General features: G+C 52.3%; 4 protein-coding genes across 7 annotated transcripts; 1 reads left to right on the top strand and 3 right to left on the bottom strand.

The window, feature by feature from the left end:
- Window positions 1-48: 48 nt before the first annotated feature.
- On the bottom strand, window positions 49-3,576 carry nudcd3 (NudC domain containing 3). Of its 2 annotated transcripts, XM_061800957.1 has the most exons (6): window positions 3,352-3,576; window positions 2,138-2,385; window positions 1,204-1,336; window positions 999-1,142; window positions 618-806; window positions 49-380 (listed from the first exon to the last, which is right to left on the bottom strand). In XM_061800957.1, the coding sequence occupies exons 1-6, from the start codon at window positions 3,574-3,576 to the stop codon at window positions 270-272; spliced, it is 1,050 nt and encodes a 349-aa protein (XP_061656941.1). In that variant the 3' UTR covers window positions 49-269. The 2 variants fall into 2 exon arrangements, with proteins under 2 accessions (XP_061656941.1, XP_061656942.1); XM_061800958.1 differs by lacking the exon at window positions 2,138-2,385.
- gnsb (glucosamine (N-acetyl)-6-sulfatase (Sanfilippo disease IIID), b) lies at window positions 3,485-10,418 on the bottom strand. 2 transcript variants are annotated; one of them, XM_061800954.1, is made up of 14 exons: window positions 10,137-10,418; window positions 9,395-9,454; window positions 9,118-9,321; window positions 8,923-8,988; window positions 8,753-8,851; window positions 8,513-8,680; window positions 8,368-8,450; window positions 8,165-8,283; window positions 7,972-8,075; window positions 7,439-7,540; window positions 7,255-7,365; window positions 6,750-6,860; window positions 6,377-6,525; window positions 3,485-3,624 (listed from the first exon to the last, which is right to left on the bottom strand). In XM_061800954.1, exons 1-14 carry the CDS (start codon window positions 10,287-10,289, stop codon window positions 3,594-3,596), a joined length of 1,560 nt encoding a protein of 519 aa, XP_061656938.1. In that variant the 5' UTR covers window positions 10,290-10,418; the 3' UTR covers window positions 3,485-3,593. The 2 variants fall into 2 exon arrangements, with proteins under 2 accessions (XP_061656938.1, XP_061656939.1); XM_061800955.1 differs by lacking the exon at window positions 3,485-3,624 and having other exon boundaries at window positions 5,510-6,525; window positions 10,137-10,417.
- Window positions 4,113-5,512, top strand: mrps24 (mitochondrial ribosomal protein S24). Of its 2 annotated transcripts, none has more exons than XM_061800964.1 (4): window positions 4,113-4,186; window positions 4,479-4,544; window positions 4,664-4,775; window positions 4,844-5,512. In XM_061800964.1, the coding sequence occupies exons 1-4, from the start codon at window positions 4,145-4,147 to the stop codon at window positions 5,125-5,127; spliced, it is 504 nt and encodes a 167-aa protein (XP_061656948.1). In that variant the 5' UTR covers window positions 4,113-4,144; the 3' UTR covers window positions 5,128-5,512. The 2 variants fall into 2 exon arrangements, with proteins under 2 accessions (XP_061656948.1, XP_061656947.1); XM_061800963.1 differs by having other exon boundaries at window positions 4,113-4,195.
- Window positions 10,419-10,836: 418 nt separating the features above from the next.
- On the bottom strand, window positions 10,837-18,749 carry polm (polymerase (DNA directed), mu). The gene is given in 13 exon segments (XM_061802070.1): window positions 10,837-11,527; window positions 11,595-11,803; window positions 15,302-15,422; window positions 15,519-15,536; window positions 15,638-15,711; window positions 15,779-16,002; window positions 16,101-16,196; window positions 16,298-16,369; window positions 16,473-16,643; window positions 17,399-17,498; window positions 17,623-17,778; window positions 18,021-18,063; window positions 18,066-18,749. Coding segments are annotated over 13 exon segments (1,707 nt in total). The 5' UTR covers window positions 18,190-18,749; the 3' UTR covers window positions 10,837-11,228.
- Between the last annotated feature and the right edge of the window lie 241 nt (window positions 18,750-18,990).

Below are 18,990 nucleotides of genomic sequence, written 5' to 3'. Positions count from 1 at the left end.
CCAAAGTGTGAGGCAGCGCCAAGCGAAAGCAAAGACGGCAGCAGGAAATAGAACAAACCTTTTATTGCATTCCAGAAACTTTCATCCGTCGGGTATGGGAGCGCCCTGGAGGGGCGGAGCTAGACAAGAGAGCAGTTTGCTGATTGGTGGGCAGAAAACGACTTTTTGTCACAAAGAAATCTGTCGTCGACTCGCTCGGCGTCGCGGGACGTCATTGGGAGGGAGGTGGGACGACAAACAGGAAGCGGTCCAAACGTCGCGTCGGGGCCTCAGAACTGCACGGCGCCGGGCGGGACGTCGAACATGGACGGGTCGAACTGCTGACCTCTGAACGGCGACCCCTCGGCGTCCCAACCCTTCTTCAGCATTTCGTGAACCTTCTGCACACGCATATGGACACGCGTAAACACGCGACACACCTCCCGAAAAATTAATACATGGGCTCACAAAACACACCCACACACTCTTCAGTTATATGGCGCCACCCTGTGGCGAATCGTTACGTTGCACGCGGCCACTTCATTAGGTACACAAGCCAGCGCCATCCAATCAGAAAACAATTGCGGTCGATAAGACGACGGCTGCCGATTGGCCCGATTGGCCCGAGCGGTTCTGACCATCTCGTGACTCTGCGGCTTCCCCTGCAGCTTCTGGTGGTAGTCGAAGGTGAGCCGGTCCAGGACGGCGTGCTCCTCCTCGTCCACGCTGGCCATGGAGCGCTCGCGGTTCAGCTTGTCCACGTCGATCTCCTCCTCGCCCTCCAGGACGCACTTCCACCACACCTCTGACGACTTGTTCAGAGACAGCTGAAGGCGGCGGCCGTCGGAGGAGGATGGGGGGGAAACAAAAAAAAAAAAAAAGAGAGAGAGAGATGCAAAGAATCAGTGGCAAAGAAGAAAGACAGAAGAGCAAAAACAACAGAGAAAAGGAGGAAGCAGGTGGACAAAGCGAAGAACAAGAGACGTGGCTGAAAGGCGAAAGGTCGGGAGTGAGGTTACCGCCACGCATTTGCCGGGTTCCAGACTCCACATGGAATTTTCCGTGTTGATCTTGTGCGGGAAGGTGCCCTCCAGCAGGGTCTGCTCTCGGGGGCCCGCCACCGCGCACACCCGCACGCCGCTGCTCCGCAGGTCCACGCGCACCTGAAATCACACGAGCGTTCGGACTCGTCCGCCGGGTTCGCCGCGCCGCCCGGCCGCTCACCTGCTTGCCTTTGACCACCTCCTCGGGGACGAAGACGCGCACCTCCACGTCGCTGTAGTCCTGAGACCACTTGTACTTGTCCCGCACCGCGCCGTTGTAGCTGTCCGAGTCCGAAGCCTCGTTCTGGACGGACCTGCAAAAACGCGCACAATCACCCGATCCGCGCTGCGTTCGGGAGACGCCGGCTCCCCAGTCACGCGCCGGTCGTCATAAAGGCAAAAATATCTGCCACGGAAGCTGGGAAGGCGTGACCGACCGACGCGGGACGACGTCGGGGAGGGCAAGTGCTTCTCGCTGCACTTTTGCAGCTAAAGTTCCCCAACACCAGGAAATCGGCCATCCCCCCCCCCCCCCCCCCCCCCCCGCGATATTTAGCTCCGCTCATTTTCCCACGTGAAGAAGTCCAAGTAGCGTCCCGCTCCCAAAATTTGGAAGGCTGCTCGGTCAGCGGCAAGTGTCCGGAACGGATGCGTCTCTGGCTGAAAAATGGACATTTTTACCATGGTTGTCGGCTCAGAATTTTAGCTCGCAAACCAGACCGCGAGATCACCAGAGGTTGGCTGCTTGAGAAATACATATGGAGAAAAAAAAAAAAAAAAAAAAAAACTGCTGCGGACCACCAACACGTGCTGCATTCAAGGACCCGAAGACATGTCACAACTCCTCTCATGTTGTGTTCAAGGACACAGCTAAACGTCACACCTGCGCCAAAATTGACCAAAACATGCCGCGTTCACGGACATCTCGAAATTCAACTGTCATGCAGACGGACCGGGTGCTGCATTCAGGGACACTGGGAAACATTACAACAGCGCGGAATTCACGAGGCTGGGAAATGTGGCAATTTCCGCGCAGCTGATGTCAATTTGGGGGGGCGGACGCGTGCTGGGGCACAAAATTTGCGCAATCATCCACCCGCCGCTCAAAAACCGACCTTGCCGAGTCGGCCGTCGGAGGCGCCCGCTCGCCCCGGACCGCTGCGCAGTCGCCGCCAGGCCGAGGTCCCCCAGATGGTTCAGACTCAGGAACGGGATCCGGTCCCGGTCTCGCCTCGGCGCTCTCGGCCCGCCCCTCGGCCTCCGACGCGACCTCCGGCTCCCGGACCGCCGCCGCCGCGCTCTCGGCCCGTCGCTTTTGCAGACCGAGGTTCTGCTCGGAAAACTTCTCAAACATTTTGAATGTCTGCGCAGGAGAGGACAACATTCATGTTGCGACATTGTCAATAAAGGTAGTGACACGACGCTGCATAAATATTACAGTACATTGAAATCGAGTATGATTACCGCTGCAAAGATACCATTTTGAATGGGCAGGTTTGCAATTGCGCCATCTTGTGTGTCATAGCGATCGGAGAACACAGTTGATAGGTCAAGCGTGAAGTTTGTTTCCGTCGTTCATTTATCCGATTGGTCTCTGGGGGGGTGACGTCACGGGAAAGCCGTCCATCGGCTCGTTCAAGTCATCGCGAATTGGCCACAGGAACGGCCGTTCATGTTGTGTCAATGTCAATCGCGGAATATTAATTGCATGAACATTATTGTCAACGTTTTCAACCTTCATCATGTTGAATGATGAAGGTTGTGCCACCGCTTTATCAAAAGATATTAGCGTCAATGCTGGAGTCAAAACTTCTTGCAAACGTTGCCTAAATGTGAAGACTTGAACACAAAGAGGAACCCATTTCTGTATGTAAATTGAAAATGAGCATAAAAAAAATTGTTTTTACGTTATCTTTGACAACTTCCGACTGATTCTCGTACGATTGTCTTTGTCAATAGAGTTCAATTGAAATGCTCGACAGAAATGTTGCTCAGTCCAAATTTTACTGCAAAATAGCCCAGAGAAACCAATTTATGTATTTAAACTGCAAATAGCAGCACTGATTTTTTTTTTTTTTTTTAAGCGTTAACGTCTTTGCAGACAAGCATTTTTATTGGCTCTGATTAGATTGTAATCAATCACTTTGGCAATCAAATTGACGAGAGCGAAACTGTAGTTTGTGCTCAAAACATTCTTTGAATATTAAAAAAAGAAGAAAAAATGTAGCAACAAAAAGGGGACGGGGGTGTCCCTAGTCTAACACGTGCCAAATCTGAATCTAAACAATAAAGCAAAATGTATACTGCGTGAGGTAAAAAGCGAGAAGACCTTGACAACCATCTTCTCGGCGACACCTGGCGGAAAGCCCATCTTGTCCCCAGGCCCGGTGAGGAGTCGGTAGAAGTCGGTCTTGCGGTACAAAAATCCAAAGTAGACCTGCAGAAAGTCTTGAATGTTTCCGACGTGCTGCAGAATGCCCAGCAGCGCGTTGTCGTACATTTCCGTCAGCTCGAGCGGCGGCGGCGGCGACGACGACGACGACGACGACGACATGGCGGCGCTTTTCCTCCTCACTCGCCGGAAAGCTCCACACGTACTGAACTTGTGTTAAAAATGGGAAATGGTGGACTTTTATAGGACAACAATCAACGTGGAAGACAAATCGTGCTGCATTTCTTCACGTTTGTGCTCCTTCCAGAACAATGGAACGCATCCGGTTGAAAACCTTCGAAATAAATTCAAAACACTTGAAAGATAACACGAAAAATTTTACAGGAACACCGCGCATAACTTTCAAAAGATATATACACTTATTACAAGACAATAACACCCGAAATATGTGCAGTGCGAGTTTCACGGCTCTTTAACACACCCCAAAGTTTTATTGCCTCTACATCCGGTTCCTACAATTACAGTCATCCGTGTGGAACCAAAACAGTTCCGCATCAAATTCTGACTTTGATTTCAATATTAAATTTAAAAATACGTAACACTTGTCATTTAGTTGATTTAAAAGTGACACTTTTTAAAAAAAAAAACTGTATTTTGATGCTATACCATTTGGGGAGGCCCGGACGGAGGATCGTAACCAGCGTTAGCGCTTAGGGCGAAAGAAAGCAAGATGTCGGCGTCCTTGACCAAAGCGGGATTTTGGAGGTTCCTGGTGAGGAAGGCGAGATTCACGCGCATTCCAAATATCTCACTTTTTAAATGTATACAATCGGGTTTCACAAAACACAGAGGGACTGTGTTGTAGTTGCTGGATGCTGTCCTGTTCGCGATACACAAATACGACCGCAGAGAACGATTGGAAAAGAAAAGACTTTTTATTTGCACGGCGTTTAAACACACTCATTACTAGCTACATTTTCTGAAAGTTACCAGTACATTTCATTGCGAAGTTCCGATGGAATTTTGCGCCCGTGCTCATAAACGTTGAAATGTTTTGCGTGCAGGCCGCGGTGGGCAGTTCGGGCCCCCCCGGAAGCAGAGCGCTCCACGTCACGGCGGCACACTGCAAGGTAAACACGGCCGTGACGTCACGCGCCCCGACACGTTGAGACGAATGTCCGGTAAGCGTCGGTTCCCGTTTTTTTTTTTTTTTTTTTGTTTGTTTGTTTGTCCCCCCCCCCCGGGGCAGAACCGAGCGGCTCGCGTCCGAGTGGGCAAAGGGGACCGGCCTGTGACCTACGAGCAGGCGCTGAAACCTCACGACATCGGCCACCGCAAAGGATGGCTGTCGCAGCACACCGGTGAGACGTTTCTTTGACAAATCGACGACATGAAGGGGTGACGTTTTTTTTTTTTGCGCCGCCGGCAGGTAACCTGAAAGGCGAAGACGGCGCCGCCGACCGCACGGTGGAGGACGCCTTCGTCCGCCGCTTGATGTTCGGCACCTTCCACGGCTGCCTGGCCAACGAAGTGGTGATCAAGAGGCGCGCGAACCTGCTGACCGTCTGCGTCGTCGCGCTGCAAAAGCTGCCGCCGCAGAAGTTCTACTTCCTGATCGGCTACGCCGAGTCGCTGCTGTCGCACTTCTACAAGTGTCCCGTCAAGATCGACGTGCAGACGCTGCGCGAGAAGCAAGTCTACAAATATCTGTGACGACCAATCCGTCAATCCTTCAACCCCCCCCCCCCCCCCCAATTTCGGAACAAAATCGGCCGTCACCGGGTTGGTTTGTGTACTTTTGCGAAATAAAGTCCAACAAGTACTTCACTCATTTTGGTGTGTCGCGGACGCCGGTTGAGATTTGACACAAACGTGGTTCGTAGGCCTTCAGAAAAGTGGAACATTCCTCCGTTTGTTTTGGGGCCGCAGGCACGCCGGAGCTTGTCGCGGCGGCGCAAGCCGAGACGGCCCTCGGCGCTTACATTCACGCCTACGTGCAATTTAAACTTTTCAGTCAAGGTATCGCGCGTGTGGGGTTTTTTGGGGTACTGGGAGAGAGCTCGCCAAACTATGCAATAAAAACAATACAAATAAATGACGAAGGCTACTTTTGATTTATTTTCATCGATCACGAGGCAAACATTCACATTCTCAAAGTGCAAACAACTGCGACAAGTAGCAGCAAAAACTTTTCAAAGTGGGATCATTGCATTGCTTTGTTTTTTTTTTAAATGTGATTTTTTTTTTTTTTTTTAAAGTGACTAAGGCAGAAAAAAAAAGGTGACAAAATTCCATTTCAAATCTGTGGCTGTTGACTTCAAGTCAGTTAGCAATTTAGGGTTAGATTTCACTCAATTTTGATTCTTAATCACAAAGTCAGAGATGGAAAAAATGTGCATCCAACCAAAAAAAAAGACAAAATGGAGGCTTTGGTTCAGCTGCTTTGAAGGGGGGGGGGGGGGGGGGGGGGCCTAAAAGTGTTGCTTAGCTTAGCACGTAGCCGGTCAACAGTTGCTAGTTTCGTTTGATTTTTTGGGGATGCTGTCCTCCATTTTGGTCTTAAAAACTCACATATTTGCGGCTCAGGACGAAGACGGCTCGTGAAAATTTGTAGCGAGGTTGGGATGACGGGAGGAATTTCGTTTAGTGAGGTCGGAGTTTTGGTTCATAGAAAATGTTGGAGTCTGCACCGATTACGTGTGGGTTCTCACTGTCGTTTCAGTTTAATAACAAAATTCAAATTCCCCCCCCCCCAAAAAAAAAAAAAAAAATTTTAAAAAATTAGTGATTGGAGTACAGAAAAGAAGGATTTTGTTCGTAGCGCGTTCAGAAAGTGGGGCGGACTTTTGGCCGGGGGAAAGACAGGAAGTACGTCCCTGACAAACTCAAAACGGCAGCTTTGGTCCGGCCGCGATTAAAGCGACGACAGACCCCCCCCCGATCGGCCAATCGGGAGCCTCACGTGGAGAGGGCGCGGCATCCGGCGCCCTGGCACGACTGCAGCTTGATGAGGCGCCGGTTCATTTTCTCCAGCACGGCCGGGTCCACCTTCTTCACGATGTTCTCCAGCTGGTGGGGGTCCGAGCTCAGGTCGTACACCTCCACAAAGGACTGCGTGCACAAAAGAGGCGGAGTCACGTCACCTCCTGTGTGGCAACTTAACACAGTGACAGGAGCGGCGACTTTTGGTATGTTGGAGTGAGTTGAGGAGCTTCAGTGCCGCACATGTGGTGCTCTGCTGCAGGCAATTTGAAACCTTTTTTTGATGTGGATTTTGACTACCAGCTGCCGTCCGAAGCGGGATCCGTTATTGTGATACGAATTTGCGTCGTCACCTCGCTGTCGGCGAACTCGCAGTACTGCATGTCGACGCGGCCGTCCAGCGTCCTGACGCAAGCGTACGTGTTGTTGAACGAGTCCTCGCACACGCAGTCGGGGAAGCAGTGCTGAACAAACCACACAACAAACGCGCACTCAAACTTTTCCACAACTTTACGTAGCTTGTCGTTCGCAATCGTTGAAAATTTGCTTTAAACGCACGCGTGCTGCAAACGCAAAACACTTTGCGGGATCAAAGTACGTTAGCTTAATGCTAACATTTACTGTAAAATGCCACAGATGGGCTAACAGAAATGTCCAACAATCTGACAGTAATTTGTCACATGATATAAAAAAAAAAAAAAAGTTCAACTAAACCGTTTTATTTCATTTTAATGGAATTCTGCTAGCTTATCATGAGAAAAATCCCAGAAGGGCTAACGGGAATTAGCCTAGAAGTTACGACGATTGTAAACCTTCAAACGACTGTGACCGACAAACGCCGGCACTCAACCGACTAACCGAGAGTCCGGGGCCCAGTTTGGGACAGGTGGGGTCGGCGCCGGAGAGCCCCTCGCCCGTGTGCTCCACCAGGAAGTCGGGACGCCGAGAGCCGTTGCGCAAGGACGGCGCCTGGGCCGGGAAAAGAAGACGAGAGGCGTCAGAGCGCGTTCGGCGCTTCACCACGTCCACGTGGGCGGCGGACCATCAGAGGCAGGAAGGAAAGGCCGTCGGCGTCCAAGGCCGACGCGTTGACGCCGGCGATGTCCAGAAAGGTCGGCGCCAGGTCGATGTTCAGCACGGGAGCCTGACGGACCAGAAGAAAAAACAAAAAAAGTTCCATTTCCAAGTCAGAAAGCAAAAAAGTGACTCGTTTTGTTGCACAAGTGTGCACACCCTCCGAACTGGGGATGCAACGATCCTGCGGAACCGAATTCTAACATGGGACTGAAAAGAAAATTCAAGTGCCGACGGCACGTTTCTTGTTGTTCTTCCAAAAAAATACAAGCAGCGACCCCTGGAAACTTTTTGAACCCGTGGGACTGTTCTTTTTTTGGCGCTAGCGAGTGGTTGCCGTATTCCAATATTTTCTGACACCGTCGCAGCCGTTAAGACGCCGCCCCCCCCTTTCCTTTCGAGGGCCACCGCAGAAGATGTCAAAGCAGGAAAGGAAAATCCGACAGTCGGGATGCGGACCGCCACGGGAGAAGCGAAAGACCCGCGAGCGCGTTTGCCGACCTTGAGCGTGACGTTGGCGTTGACGCCGGGACCGCGGACCAGCAGCGGCGTGCGGATGTCGAACTCGTACAGTTGGCGCTTGTCGATGGGCAGCGAGAACTGACCTGCCGCCAAAAGGAGGACGGCATTGAGAAAATGGTCGTCCGTCCGTCCGTCCTTCCGTCCCCCCACCGAAGACGTGCGTCGGTCTGACCTGTGTGGTAGCCGTTGTCGGACGTGAAGAAGACGTACGTGTCGTTGAGCTCCTTCAGTTCCTCCAGCTTCCTCACCAGCTTCTCCACCAGGTCGTCCACCGACAGCAGCGTCTGCCACCTGGCGGGGGGGGTGGGGGGGGGGGGCGGAGTCACGTCAGCGCCGCGACCGCCGCCTTCCTAATGACGACGGGGCCGACGGCACCTCCTGCGGTAGGCGTCGTCCAGGAAGGCGACCGTGCTGTCGGGCATCGGGTTGACGGGCTGCCGCAGCAACCAGTGCTTGTCCTGGAACGCGCGCAAACGCCGATTACTCGAGGCCGCCGCCGGCCAAGCCACGCGCGCCTCACCTTGGCCGTCTTGTCGAAGCTTCCGTCTCGGGGCGCCTTGACGTCGCCGAAGCTAGTCCGGTACTGCGGGGCGGCGGTCCAGGGCCGGTGCGGCGCGGGCGGCGCCAGCATCAAGAAGAACGGCCGCTGGGGGCTGCGGTTGTCCAGGAAGCGGAGAGCGCGCTCGGCCTGCGGGCGGGAGGGAAGGAAGTCGTCAAAACGGCCGCGCGGACGCGCCCGCCCGCCCGCGCGGCGACTCACGATCACATCGGTGAGGTAGTCGTCCGTGTAGTTGTCGCCGTGCTTCTCCTCAACGCCGTTGGTGGACAACGTGTAGTTGTAGTAGCGAGAGTTGCCCACCTACGGAGACGCGCCGCAGTTTTACGGGACGCGCGGGGCGACGTGCGTGCGTGCGTGCGTGCGACCCTCACCAGCGCGTGCCATTGGTCCCAGCCCGGCGGAACGTGGCCGACGCCGCCGGCCTCTTTCAAGCCGTACTGTTCACGGAAGAAATGAGAGTGACGCCCAACATCACCCGGCGACCGACGGACGCGACGTGAATCCGCGTTTTGTGTCGACGCTTTACGAGGCCCGTCGACGAGCGACGCGCACGGCGAGGTCGCGACCTGGTTCAGGTACTTCCCGGCGAAGAAGGTCTGGTAGCGGCGCTTGCTGAGGAAAACGGGGAAGGCGGCGGCCTCGGCTCCGCCGCGCCACGCCGCGCTGGAGCAGTTCCCGGCCAGCGAGTTGTTCCTCACCAGGTGGTTGTGGGGGTAGCGACCCGTCAGGATGCTGCAGCGGCTCGGGCAGCACAGCGGCGTCACCGTGAACTGAGGGGCGGGCGGGGGGGGGGGGGGGGGAGTCACGGCCAGCCGTCAGCCCGGCGCGGCGGGAGGGACTCACCGAGTTGACGAAGGTGGCGCCGGCGTCTCCGATCAGAGATTTCGTCTTCTTCATCGGCGTCTTGGGGGGGAAAAAAAAAAAAAAAAAAAAGCCAAAAAGCCAAGCCCAAGTCAGCACGCGACGGCGGCGAACGTCATCGCTAATATCGGCCCAAAGGAAGTCGGAAGGAAGTCTTTCGAATCGGGAAACCAAATTAACCGAAAATCTGAAACAACACGTGCGGCGGGGTTTCTTTCGGGGTGAAATCGGAACCCAAAACCAGTTCTGGTGTTACGGCGCGGGACCAGGACTCACGTTTCATTTCAATCTGATAAGACTCAACAGATATGATATGGATAAGATCATAAATGACTTGAACAAAGTGAGAATTTGATGCAAGGAGTTGCAGACGCGGAGATTTCAGCATCATTTCAAACAAAATGGAAATGGCCCGAAAAGCTAAATTTGGGCCAATTGTGTCTGAAAAATGCCAGAATCAAGTTGAACACGAAAGGTCTGATCTTGATTTCGCCACACAGATCACCTTCAACACCACCTCTTAATTATTGATTGATTGATTTGAACAAGCTGGGGAGTTTGAAACGTGACGTCATAATTATGAGAATTAACAAGAAAACTGGAACAAAATTGACGCAGCGACCGGCGAGAGCGACACATGAAAGTTCGCAATTTGGTCGGAATTGGCGCAGCCGAGCGAACAAAGTGCGGTCGGGGTCCAAAGGTCAGGTCGGCGTGGCCTCACCATGCCGCCCAGGTTCTGGTCTTGGTCGTCCGTGACGATGACGACGATGTTGCTGAGCCCCCCGCCGCGCACGCGCCTCACGCCGCTGCAGGCGAGCAAGGCGGCCAGCGCGAGCACCCGCAACCCCAGCGGAACCGCTCCGGTTCCGGGCATCTTCACAGCGACCGGGTCACCTGCCAAACTACGCACCCCCCCCCCCCCCCAAGAATAAAACCAGAAGAAGAAGCCGGAGGGGGCGTGGGCGACTCGATGACGCGCGACCTCGTGCTTGCCGAGTTTTGAGGAAGTGCCCGCCTGCGATCACGTGGTGGCCGGAGGGCGTGGTCGCAGGTGGGCGTGGTCGCCGACGGCCGCGGACGACGCCGTCCGAAGGAAAGCGGCGAAACTTTGCCGACGTGCCCGGGAGCGCCCCCTGGCGGCTACGCATTCATATGCAGCCATTTTCATCCTGCCTGCTGCACGTTTCGCAAATTTCAAAATCTTCTTTTAGGGTCTCCACCCCCCCCCCTCCCCACTGTTGTGCGTGCATGCGTAACCTGCAGAATAAAGTTAAAAATATATACTATATAACACTGTAGACCAGCACGTTATTTCCATATCACATTAAGACTCTGCTCTTTTTTTTTTTTTTTGACGTTTTGTGCCCTACAAATAAAGCTTATAAAATTCAAGTTAGTGTGATTTGAAACGGACCTGAAAATGTTGTGCTTTTATTGCAATAACATCAGAAAAACGCACACATTCCGCAGCTTTACATTTTTTTAAATATAAACAGCAGTCAAGCAAAAAATGACTTCGACCACACATTTCTTTTTGTCAGAAAATACAATCACAAATATGACGACTTTATGGCATCGATATTTCCATGTAAATGAAATGTTAGTTCAACTGCCCCCCCCCCCCACGATCTCCCGTTCAGATACGCAGGTCACATTAATGGTGTCAAAACTTTTGAAAAATTTCTCTTAAGCCCCCCCCCATCACTAAAATCTAGCATTTGAACAAGGGTGTGCAGACTTATTACAGCCACCGCATGTACTCTGAACAGGACAAGCACAAGAGAACACGGTAGAATCCGGGGACGAGACCCGTTTAGGACGCCACCGTCAGTAGTATTGCGGGTACGCCGGGTAGGACCCCACGAAGGCGGCAGAGGGAGGGGGCGCGGCGCCGGCCAGGAGGAGGCCGTCCAGAGGCGAGGCCACCGGGGCGTACGCCACGTCGCGCAGCGGGAGAGCGAAGGCGGCGCCGTACGGCGGCGGCCGGTACGCCCGCAGCTCGGCGGGGTGGCGCGCAAAGTGCGACGCGGCGCCGGCCCGGCACGCCTGCGCCAGGGCGTCCTGCGCCGTCCTCTTCAGCTTCATGCGGCGGTTCTGGAACCAGTTTCGGATCTAAAAAGGAAAAGGAGGACCGGCGTCACGGAACGACCACGCGGGGGCGGCCCGGCGTCACGCTCACCTGCTTGTCGGAGAGGCGGAGCTTCTCGCACAGCGCCGCCTTGTCCTGCGCGGCCAGGTAGGCGTTCCTCTCGAAGGCCCGCTCCAGGCTGACGATCTGCTCCGCCGTGAAGGCCGTGCGCGGACGCCTGCTCGGCGGCGGCGGCGAGCGCTCGCTCTCGTAGCCCGACGTCTCCTCTTCCGCGCCGCCGGCGGAATCCGCCTCGGGACCTGCCGGACCACAAAAATGGACATTTGGCGTCAAATCTGCTTCGGGCTCACGAGTCCATCGCAACTGCAAAGTCGATTTGATTCACGTGGGCAAAACTGAAGTTGAGCAGCGAGTTTGAGATTCGACTCGGGCGACACACAAAATGCGTCAATTTTGGGAGTTATGATGTTTCCCACGGCAACACCGATGCAATTGTTTTGCGTACTTTCTATCCAGAGCAGCGTGCAAATAACTGCTTGTATGAACTCATTCCAGTTCATTTGTTTGCCTATTTTGAGAAAGAAAAAAAAAAAAAAAAAGCCGGTGGCGCTTCTCTTCACTGATGTGGCCTGCTTAGTTTGGCTCTCAACAATTTAGACAATTTGACCTCCATGACCCCTGCAGCAAGTTTCTCAAAAGAAAAAAATCATTTGGCGCATTTCCTCATGTTAAGTGTCAAGTCACAAAAGCGACATTTTCCCAAGAGGAAACGATGATGACTTGCACATCAGCGGTCAGAAAAACAATTACAAGCAAAGGAAAATTCAAATACTGCACAAAAGTTTTGCCATCTGGAAAAATTAAAGGAAATCCCGGAAACAGGGAAAAAAAAGAGCCAAGTCTCATTTGCTTTTTCAGAACTTGAAAAAAGTCTGGATTAAATCATTTCATTCAAAAATGCTCATTCAACCATACTTCAATTGGTTGCGACAGTTGTGACTTTATCCATATTTTTTCAATACATTTGATCAAACAATTACTAAATATTTGCCAAGCAATACGGTTGTGAAAGCTTTCTTACATGATTTTTTTCATATTGAAATTATTTCCCAAAATAAAGTCTTTACTTTGACTTTAGCTGTATTTTAATTTGTTATAAAATGATTCTCAAAAGTTTTTTTTCCATTTGAGTCTTTTTTCTAAAATTAGAAATATTTTATCTCCCTCCCTCAACAGTATCTTTTTTTTGTTTAAAAAAAACTTTTTTGATACGACGTCTTTACATTGGAAGGCCTCCCTCAAATTGTGCTTTTTTTTTTTTTAAAGTTTATTTTAGGAACATTCACACACGCACAAAAAATGTTTAGTAGCAACCAAATTTATGAATGTGAGGTTTTTTTTATGATTATTTCAAAAAAACTTTGCAGACGAACCGTGTTTCCGTGTCTGGCGGGAAGCGACGTCGGCCCTCCCGGTTCGGCCCCCCCCGCCGAATCCCGGCAGGCTCTCGACGCGGGTGCTGCTCTGCGCCATCCACTCGATGGAGAAGTGCCCCCCCCTCATGACGCCAACCCGGCTTCAGGTGAGCGAACGGGCGCCCTCCTCCGCCCTATTTAAGGGGGCCGGGGCCCGCCCACCCGCGCACATCAAGGCGCCCCCCCCCCCCCCCCCCCAATTGAAGCCGTCTCATTCATCTGGATGAGGCTATTACGTGGTGGCTCCAGGGAGTCTGCCCCCCACCCCCCAACTACCTTCCTGCCGCCTCCTATAAGGTAATCACTTGCGCACCTCCCCAAAATAATAATAATAAAGAAAAAAGCTGCGTGAGGAGTCTCAGAGCCAGCTGAGAAGACGTCACTTCTGGTTCAAAAAAAAAAATTCTTGAAAACTTCTGGAAGGAGAGAGGAAAAGTTTCTGAATCCAGCAGAACAAACAAACAAACAAAAAGAAAAAAAAGATCTGCCTGGCAACATCACTTATATTGGATAAAGTTGACTGAAACCGCGACATATTTTCAGGTAGTTGACATGAACCCCCCACCCGAAAAAATATAATCTACGGTGATGAGGAAGGAAAAAGTAACTCTTCGCTGACATTGAACAACTTTCAGAAAATAAATTGGGTCAGCCACTTCAACGCCGTTCGCCCAAATGCGATTTGACATCACCAAAAAAAGAAATCGATTCAATTCCAAATCAAAGTCCTCAATTAACATCTGCGGTATCTGCTCACGATCCAGAGATGAAACTAACTGCAAATTCATTTTTATGAACGTCCGTCATCACGGCTGCTCGTTTTGATTTTTGGCGATTGCGCAAATGTTGACCCAAGAACACAAACAAGAGAAGCCGAAGTCTTGGCCTTCCGCGATTGCGGCCGACCTCGGGTCACGAAAACCAGGTCCCGGCGCGCCGGCCCTTTAAATGGTGACGTTTGTCATCTTTTCGTCTGCGCGGTCGCTTTACATTGTGATGGGTGTTCTCGTGTCCCCCCCCCACCCCCCCACCGAGCCACCCTTTGATGGGCTCCGTTCGGGCCCTTTCATCTCTTCAATGGGCCCATTTGCGACCGTTATGGACGTCACACGCATCGTTTGAAAAGTTTCAGCGAAGGAAGGAAGCCACGTTTCAGACGCATTTTATCAAATCATCAAAATGCTCGGAAAAATATAGAGAATAAAAGTATAATCATTCATAGCATTACAAAACACGCATGACTGCTAAAATGCTTTTTTTTTCTTTTCTTTTCTTCTAAAGACCTCAAAAGCCCTTTTAACCCCCAACTTGCTCAAACATGAGACAAATGATAAATACTCCAAATTTAGAAAAGTCAAAGATTCATAAAGACCTTGTGCAATAGGATTCACTTGCATTTTAAATGTCTCCAGAGGGGAGGCCAGCAAAGTGACAAAAGTGAAAAGAATGAATAAAGATTCCTTCATTCGTCCTCTGCAATGAAACTAACCTGCGCCCCATCGATGACGTCAGGTGGCGGCGCTCCCGATTCGCCAGTTAGCTAGCTAGCTGAAGCGTGCCGCGGGTGCGAAGTCACACACGCGCAGCGGCAGACAGACGGTCTCCGTGGAGCGTCTACGAAGGGCCGACAACGCGTCGGCAATTCGGGGTGTGAAAATCCCAAACGACGGCCGCGGAGAGGAAGTCGCCGTCTGGTCTGCGGTGACCCGGCGCCCGTTTTTTTTTTTTTAATATTGATTCCGGATGAAATATTGAAAAATAGAAGGAGAGGACGTGTGAGGTGCCATTTTGAGGTCAACGAGGCTGCTCAGGGCAAACGACGCCTGACGTTCATCGCAGAAAATGCAACTATTTGATTTCGGGTCTTGAAAAGTTAGTTATCGGTGTCAAAGAAGACGGCGGCAGTGCCACCAGAAGCTCTTGCAACTTTTCCTCGTGACGAGCAACATTTCATTTTTTGCCCTTCTGAAACTAGTCATTTGTAATTTTTTTGGGCAGCATTAAAAGTTGCACAACAGAATTTTTCAAGTCATCAAGGGGGCAATTTTCACACTTCGGTCATCTTTTATTTGCATAAAACCTTGTCCAGAATTTCTGCCGCACTCGAGCAGGAAGTAGAAAGTTTGGGAGCAACATTGCGGCGGCAGGACCGGCGACGCAATCGTTCAAACGTACGTAGCGTTGGCGTCATTTAGCTAGAGGAAGACCTTCCTCGGGGAGGTTGATCCTCTCGGGATCCCGCAACCTTTGACCTTTAACCTACTGAGTTAGCGGCCACGGGAAGGAAAGAAGATCGAGGCGAATCCCCGAGACGTCACCGACCTGTGTTGAGGACGACGGCGCCGGGCGGGTGGGGTCACGCGTTCCTCTGCCGGGGTGGGACGTACTCCAGGGAGAGGTGAGCAAATATGTCCGCCTCCGTCGCGGCGCTCAGGTACTCGCGCTGTGATGACGACGCAAGAAAAGTGACGTCAACGCTAAACAGGAAGTGGCGCCTCCATCCAAAAGGAGAAAAATAAGCTCAGCGTGATGACCTCACGAGTTCTGTTTACTTTGTCTCCAAGCAAAGGAGAAAAACGGATGAAAATGAAAATCCAAAAATGTGCCATTTGACGACAGGTCGCGTCTCGCGGCCGCAGAGGCGGCACCTCGGCGTACCCGCTGGTGGTCGTACAAGGCGTCGACATGTTCTTCTCGTGGGTCGCCCAGCGTCGCAGCTCTCGTTCAAACAACTGCGGAGGAACAAAACAAAGAGGAAAAAGGGGAACGCTCGGGCTTCTACTCGAGCGCCGGCGTTACCTTGGAGCCCAGCCCGTCCGCCCCAACAGGGCGAACGCAGCAAACTGGCTCAACGGGGAGACCACCAGGTCCACTCGCGCTGCTCGCCACCCACCGAGGTGGCCGGGAAGCTTCAAGATGGACAAACATCTCTCAAGGTGATCCATGGCGGAGGCGGGACGGGGCGGAGCCGCGACGCCCTCCGCGTACGTCTTCTTGCTGCTCTGGTGGTACGACGGGAGGCCCTGAACCACAACGGGAAGAGTTGCTTGAGAGCAACGCCGGAACCGCTCAGAGGGCGGCGCAGGAGCCGCTTGCCGCCCGAGACGGCCGATTCGCTCACCCGCCCGCTGCGCTCGATTGAGGGTGCGTCCCAACTGGAGCAGCTGAGGAAGGTTCCGGCCGTCTTCGCTCCCACGCCGAAGATTCCAGTCAGGAGCTGAAAAACCTTTGACGTTCTTGATCACGTAAACCCTAAGCGGGTCAAAGTCCAAAAGGGCACAAGTCCCACGTTCTGAACTCTCTCAGCGCACGCCAGACCTTCATAGTCCGGTAACGCTCGGACCGCCGGACCGCCTCCGCCTCCCGAGACGTCCCGTTCTCCAAAATGTCCTGCCGAGACAAACGGACGGCGCCGGTCAGCGGGAAAAGGTCGCGTCGCCCGCAGTGGGGGGGGGAGAGAGAAAAAAAAAAAAAAAAAAAAAGCTGGCGGCACCTCAACGACCCCCAGCGAGCGTCGGCCCAGGCACGGACAACCTCGGAGCTGCCCGACGTGGGTCACCGGACCCGGGAGGGCCTTCAGGGCGGCGGCGGCGCGGCGGAACGCCAAAGCGCGTCCGTCGTCCTCGCTGAGCTCGCAATTCTCAGCCAGCAGCGATAAAGCGTCCTGGCTTCAAAACACGCAACAGAAGTCACGAGCGGTCGGCGTCCACTCACGGACGACGCCACCTTAACTTTGGTGATGGGAACAGATGAGCATTATTGATTTGTGGTCAGACGTCACTCTAAATTATTATTATTATTTTGTCTGTGTGTGAGAATTTCTACTTTTGGGATTCAAATGAGTATGCGCTTCATTAAATATTGTAACATGTAACAAATGACAAAAATAAATACTCCTCCTTCGCTTATTATCCGGAGACGATCCCAGCCGTCTTCGGGCAGAAGGCGGGGTACGCCCTCAACCGGTCGCCGGCCAATGGGGGGCACGCAGAGAAAAAACAAGCCGCAGCTGTCACATTTCGCAATTTGGCGGTTCCCGATGAAGCCACAATGCAAGTTTTGGGGGTGTGAGAGGAAACCCCAACGCCCCGAGAAAAGCCACGCAACAGACGCTTCTTTGTTTCTATGTACCCCGTCATTGGCTGGCGACCGGGTGAGGGTGTGCCCCGCCTCTCGCCCCAAGAGAGCTGGGATGGCGCCGGCATAAAAGGGAAATGGAAACAGAAATATAAAAACAAGAGCAAAAATAACACCAAAAAGTCGAGTAGAACCTAAATCAAGTGACATTTAAAAATGAATGACTAAAATGCCAAAGCAAAAGTTGATAAAACATAAATAAAATGGATTTTTTTTACAAAGCAAAACCGTTGTGAAAATCATCAAAACAACCCAAAATATGAATGACAATGTCAAGCGCACGGCGAAGACGGACGGCGTTGCGGTGGTCCAGGGCGGTCCTCCACTGACAGGCGTAGGCGGGCATCGGGAAGGTCGCCGCCGCGGCTGCGCCCGCCGGCTCCTGTGGGACCGACGCGACGTCGCGTGATGTCATCATGGGACAGGTGAGCCCGCGCCGCAGGACGCCAACACGCAAAGTGCGGCGCTGGCGGGGATCGTCCAGCACCAACGTGTTTTTCTACCTTCAGTCGACGTCGACGGGACGTCCGGCGCCGAGGCTCTCCGTCAACCGGCCGACGTCCAGCAGCTGAGCGGGCGTCGGGTCGTGACCCCGTGACCCCAGCCACCCGCTGACCTCGTCAGCCGAGTTCCTCTCCGAGACGACGTGCGTGACGCTTTCCCTGATGAGACGTCCACACAAAATGTCTCTGCCATCAAAACCAACTTTTTTTAAATCAATACATATCAACTCATTTCTAGCAATTTCATCTATTCTTGCTTATTTACAACTACTACGCTTAACGTGTCTAAAATTTGGACCTTGGTCATTTATGTAACGCAATGTTATGGGGCTATTTAGAGTTTAGTCATTTTTTTTAGTTTGCTAACTCCTTCACGCACTTTCAAGAGCTTTACGACATACGTGAAGGTGTCGTCGACTCTGAAGCCTTTCTTTCGCCCGAGCTCGGGCCCATTTTCCTCTCCAGGATGAAGACGACCACCTGCGGGAACTTGGACGCTTCATCCCGGCCGTGGGTCGCCGAAGCGCCGCCGGCCGAGGCGGAATATCTTCTTCGCTTTAGCGGAAGCATCGTTCGCCCTCCGAGTCACGAAACACGCTCCCGCTATTTAAAAAAAAAATAAATACAATTACATTAAAAAAAAAAAAAAAAAAAAACCAAAACGAAATATTTCCCGATTCAGGGGATAACGCTGATGTCATCTTTTGCCCTTTATCTTCTTCGCTGAAAACCTGCAGGGGAGACACCTCCGCTTGCTGGAGGTTCTCGGAACTGCATGACACATTCCACACGCCCACAAGTTGACGTTCTACAACTATTTCAGTTAGCGGCCACACACACACACATATCTCGTCGTGTACTTCAAGTATAGATTTATCTGGAGTGGATGAGTGGAATTTATTGTTCTGGTGAAAACAGACACTTTCTACTCTATGAAAATTGGTTCCGAATTTTCTTTTTCCAAACTCTGCCAAAAGACATCATGAGCGAGTCTGCAGCGTTGCCAAAGTGACTTTGTTTCCACCGCATGAAAGTCTAATGCTAGCTCCACGAGACGATGATTGAACGTGATTGGGGTTTTTAATCGACGTCAAAATTGTCCGTGGGTATTCTGTACAAAAAAAAACAAAAAAAAAACACGTTTACTATTACTCAAGGAGACGAGTTGAGTCAATCGAGTCGTTCGTTTGGTTTAACCCGAGTGAACTTTCGTGTGCGGACTTCTTCGCGTACTGCCGATGTGGGCAGTCGGCTCTCCGCTGCCCCCTGGAGGCGCAAGCGCGTCACCCGCCGCTGACGAAGCGCAAAGAAAAACGAGCAGGAAACGTGCGAGGCCGCCACAACGGCGAGCGACTTTCGTTGAAAGCGGCC

The sequence above is a fragment of the Syngnathoides biaculeatus genome, chromosome 17, assembly GCF_019802595.1.
Source record: "Syngnathoides biaculeatus isolate LvHL_M chromosome 17, ASM1980259v1, whole genome shotgun sequence".
NCBI lineage: Eukaryota > Metazoa > Chordata > Actinopteri > Syngnathiformes > Syngnathidae > Syngnathoides > Syngnathoides biaculeatus.
The sequence above is the reverse complement of the archived record's forward strand: the minus strand, read 5'-3'. Positions and strand labels throughout refer to the sequence as shown.

What these genes read in the sequence shown, in the direction of transcription:
- mrps24 (XM_061800963.1), top strand. Translation starts at nt 4,145, where the DNA reads ATGTCGGCGTCCTTGACCAAAGCGGGATTTTGGAGGTTCCTGGTGAGG. An exon ending in TCACGGCGGCACACTGCAAG is followed by an intron (nt 4,545 to 4,663) that starts GTAAACACGGCC and finishes CCCCCGGGGCAG; the next exon opens with AACCGAGCGGCTCGCGTCCG. An exon ending in ATGGCTGTCGCAGCACACCG is followed by an intron (nt 4,776 to 4,843) that starts GTGAGACGTTTC and finishes CGCCGCCGGCAG; the next exon opens with GTAACCTGAAAGGCGAAGAC.
- nudcd3 (XM_061800957.1), bottom strand. Translation starts at nt 3,576, where the DNA reads ATGTCGTCGTCGTCGTCGTCGTCGTCGCCGCCGCCGCCGCTCGAGCTG. An exon ending in AGGTGGTCAAAGGCAAGCAG is followed by an intron (nt 1,143 to 1,203) that starts GTGAGCGGCCGG and finishes GTGTGATTTCAG; the next exon opens with GTGCGCGTGGACCTGCGGAG. An exon ending in AACCCGGCAAATGCGTGGCG is followed by an intron (nt 807 to 998) that starts GTAACCTCACTC and finishes CGCCGCCTTCAG; the next exon opens with CTGTCTCTGAACAAGTCGTC.
- gnsb (XM_061800954.1), bottom strand. Translation starts at nt 10,289, where the DNA reads ATGCCCGGAACCGGAGCGGTTCCGCTGGGGTTGCGGGTGCTCGCGCTG. An exon ending in CGACAACGGCTACCACACAG is followed by an intron (nt 8,076 to 8,164) that starts GTCAGACCGACG and finishes TTTTGGCGGCAG; the next exon opens with GTCAGTTCTCGCTGCCCATC. An exon ending in ACGCCAACGTCACGCTCAAG is followed by an intron (nt 7,541 to 7,971) that starts GTCGGCAAACGC and finishes CTGGTCCGTCAG; the next exon opens with GCTCCCGTGCTGAACATCGA.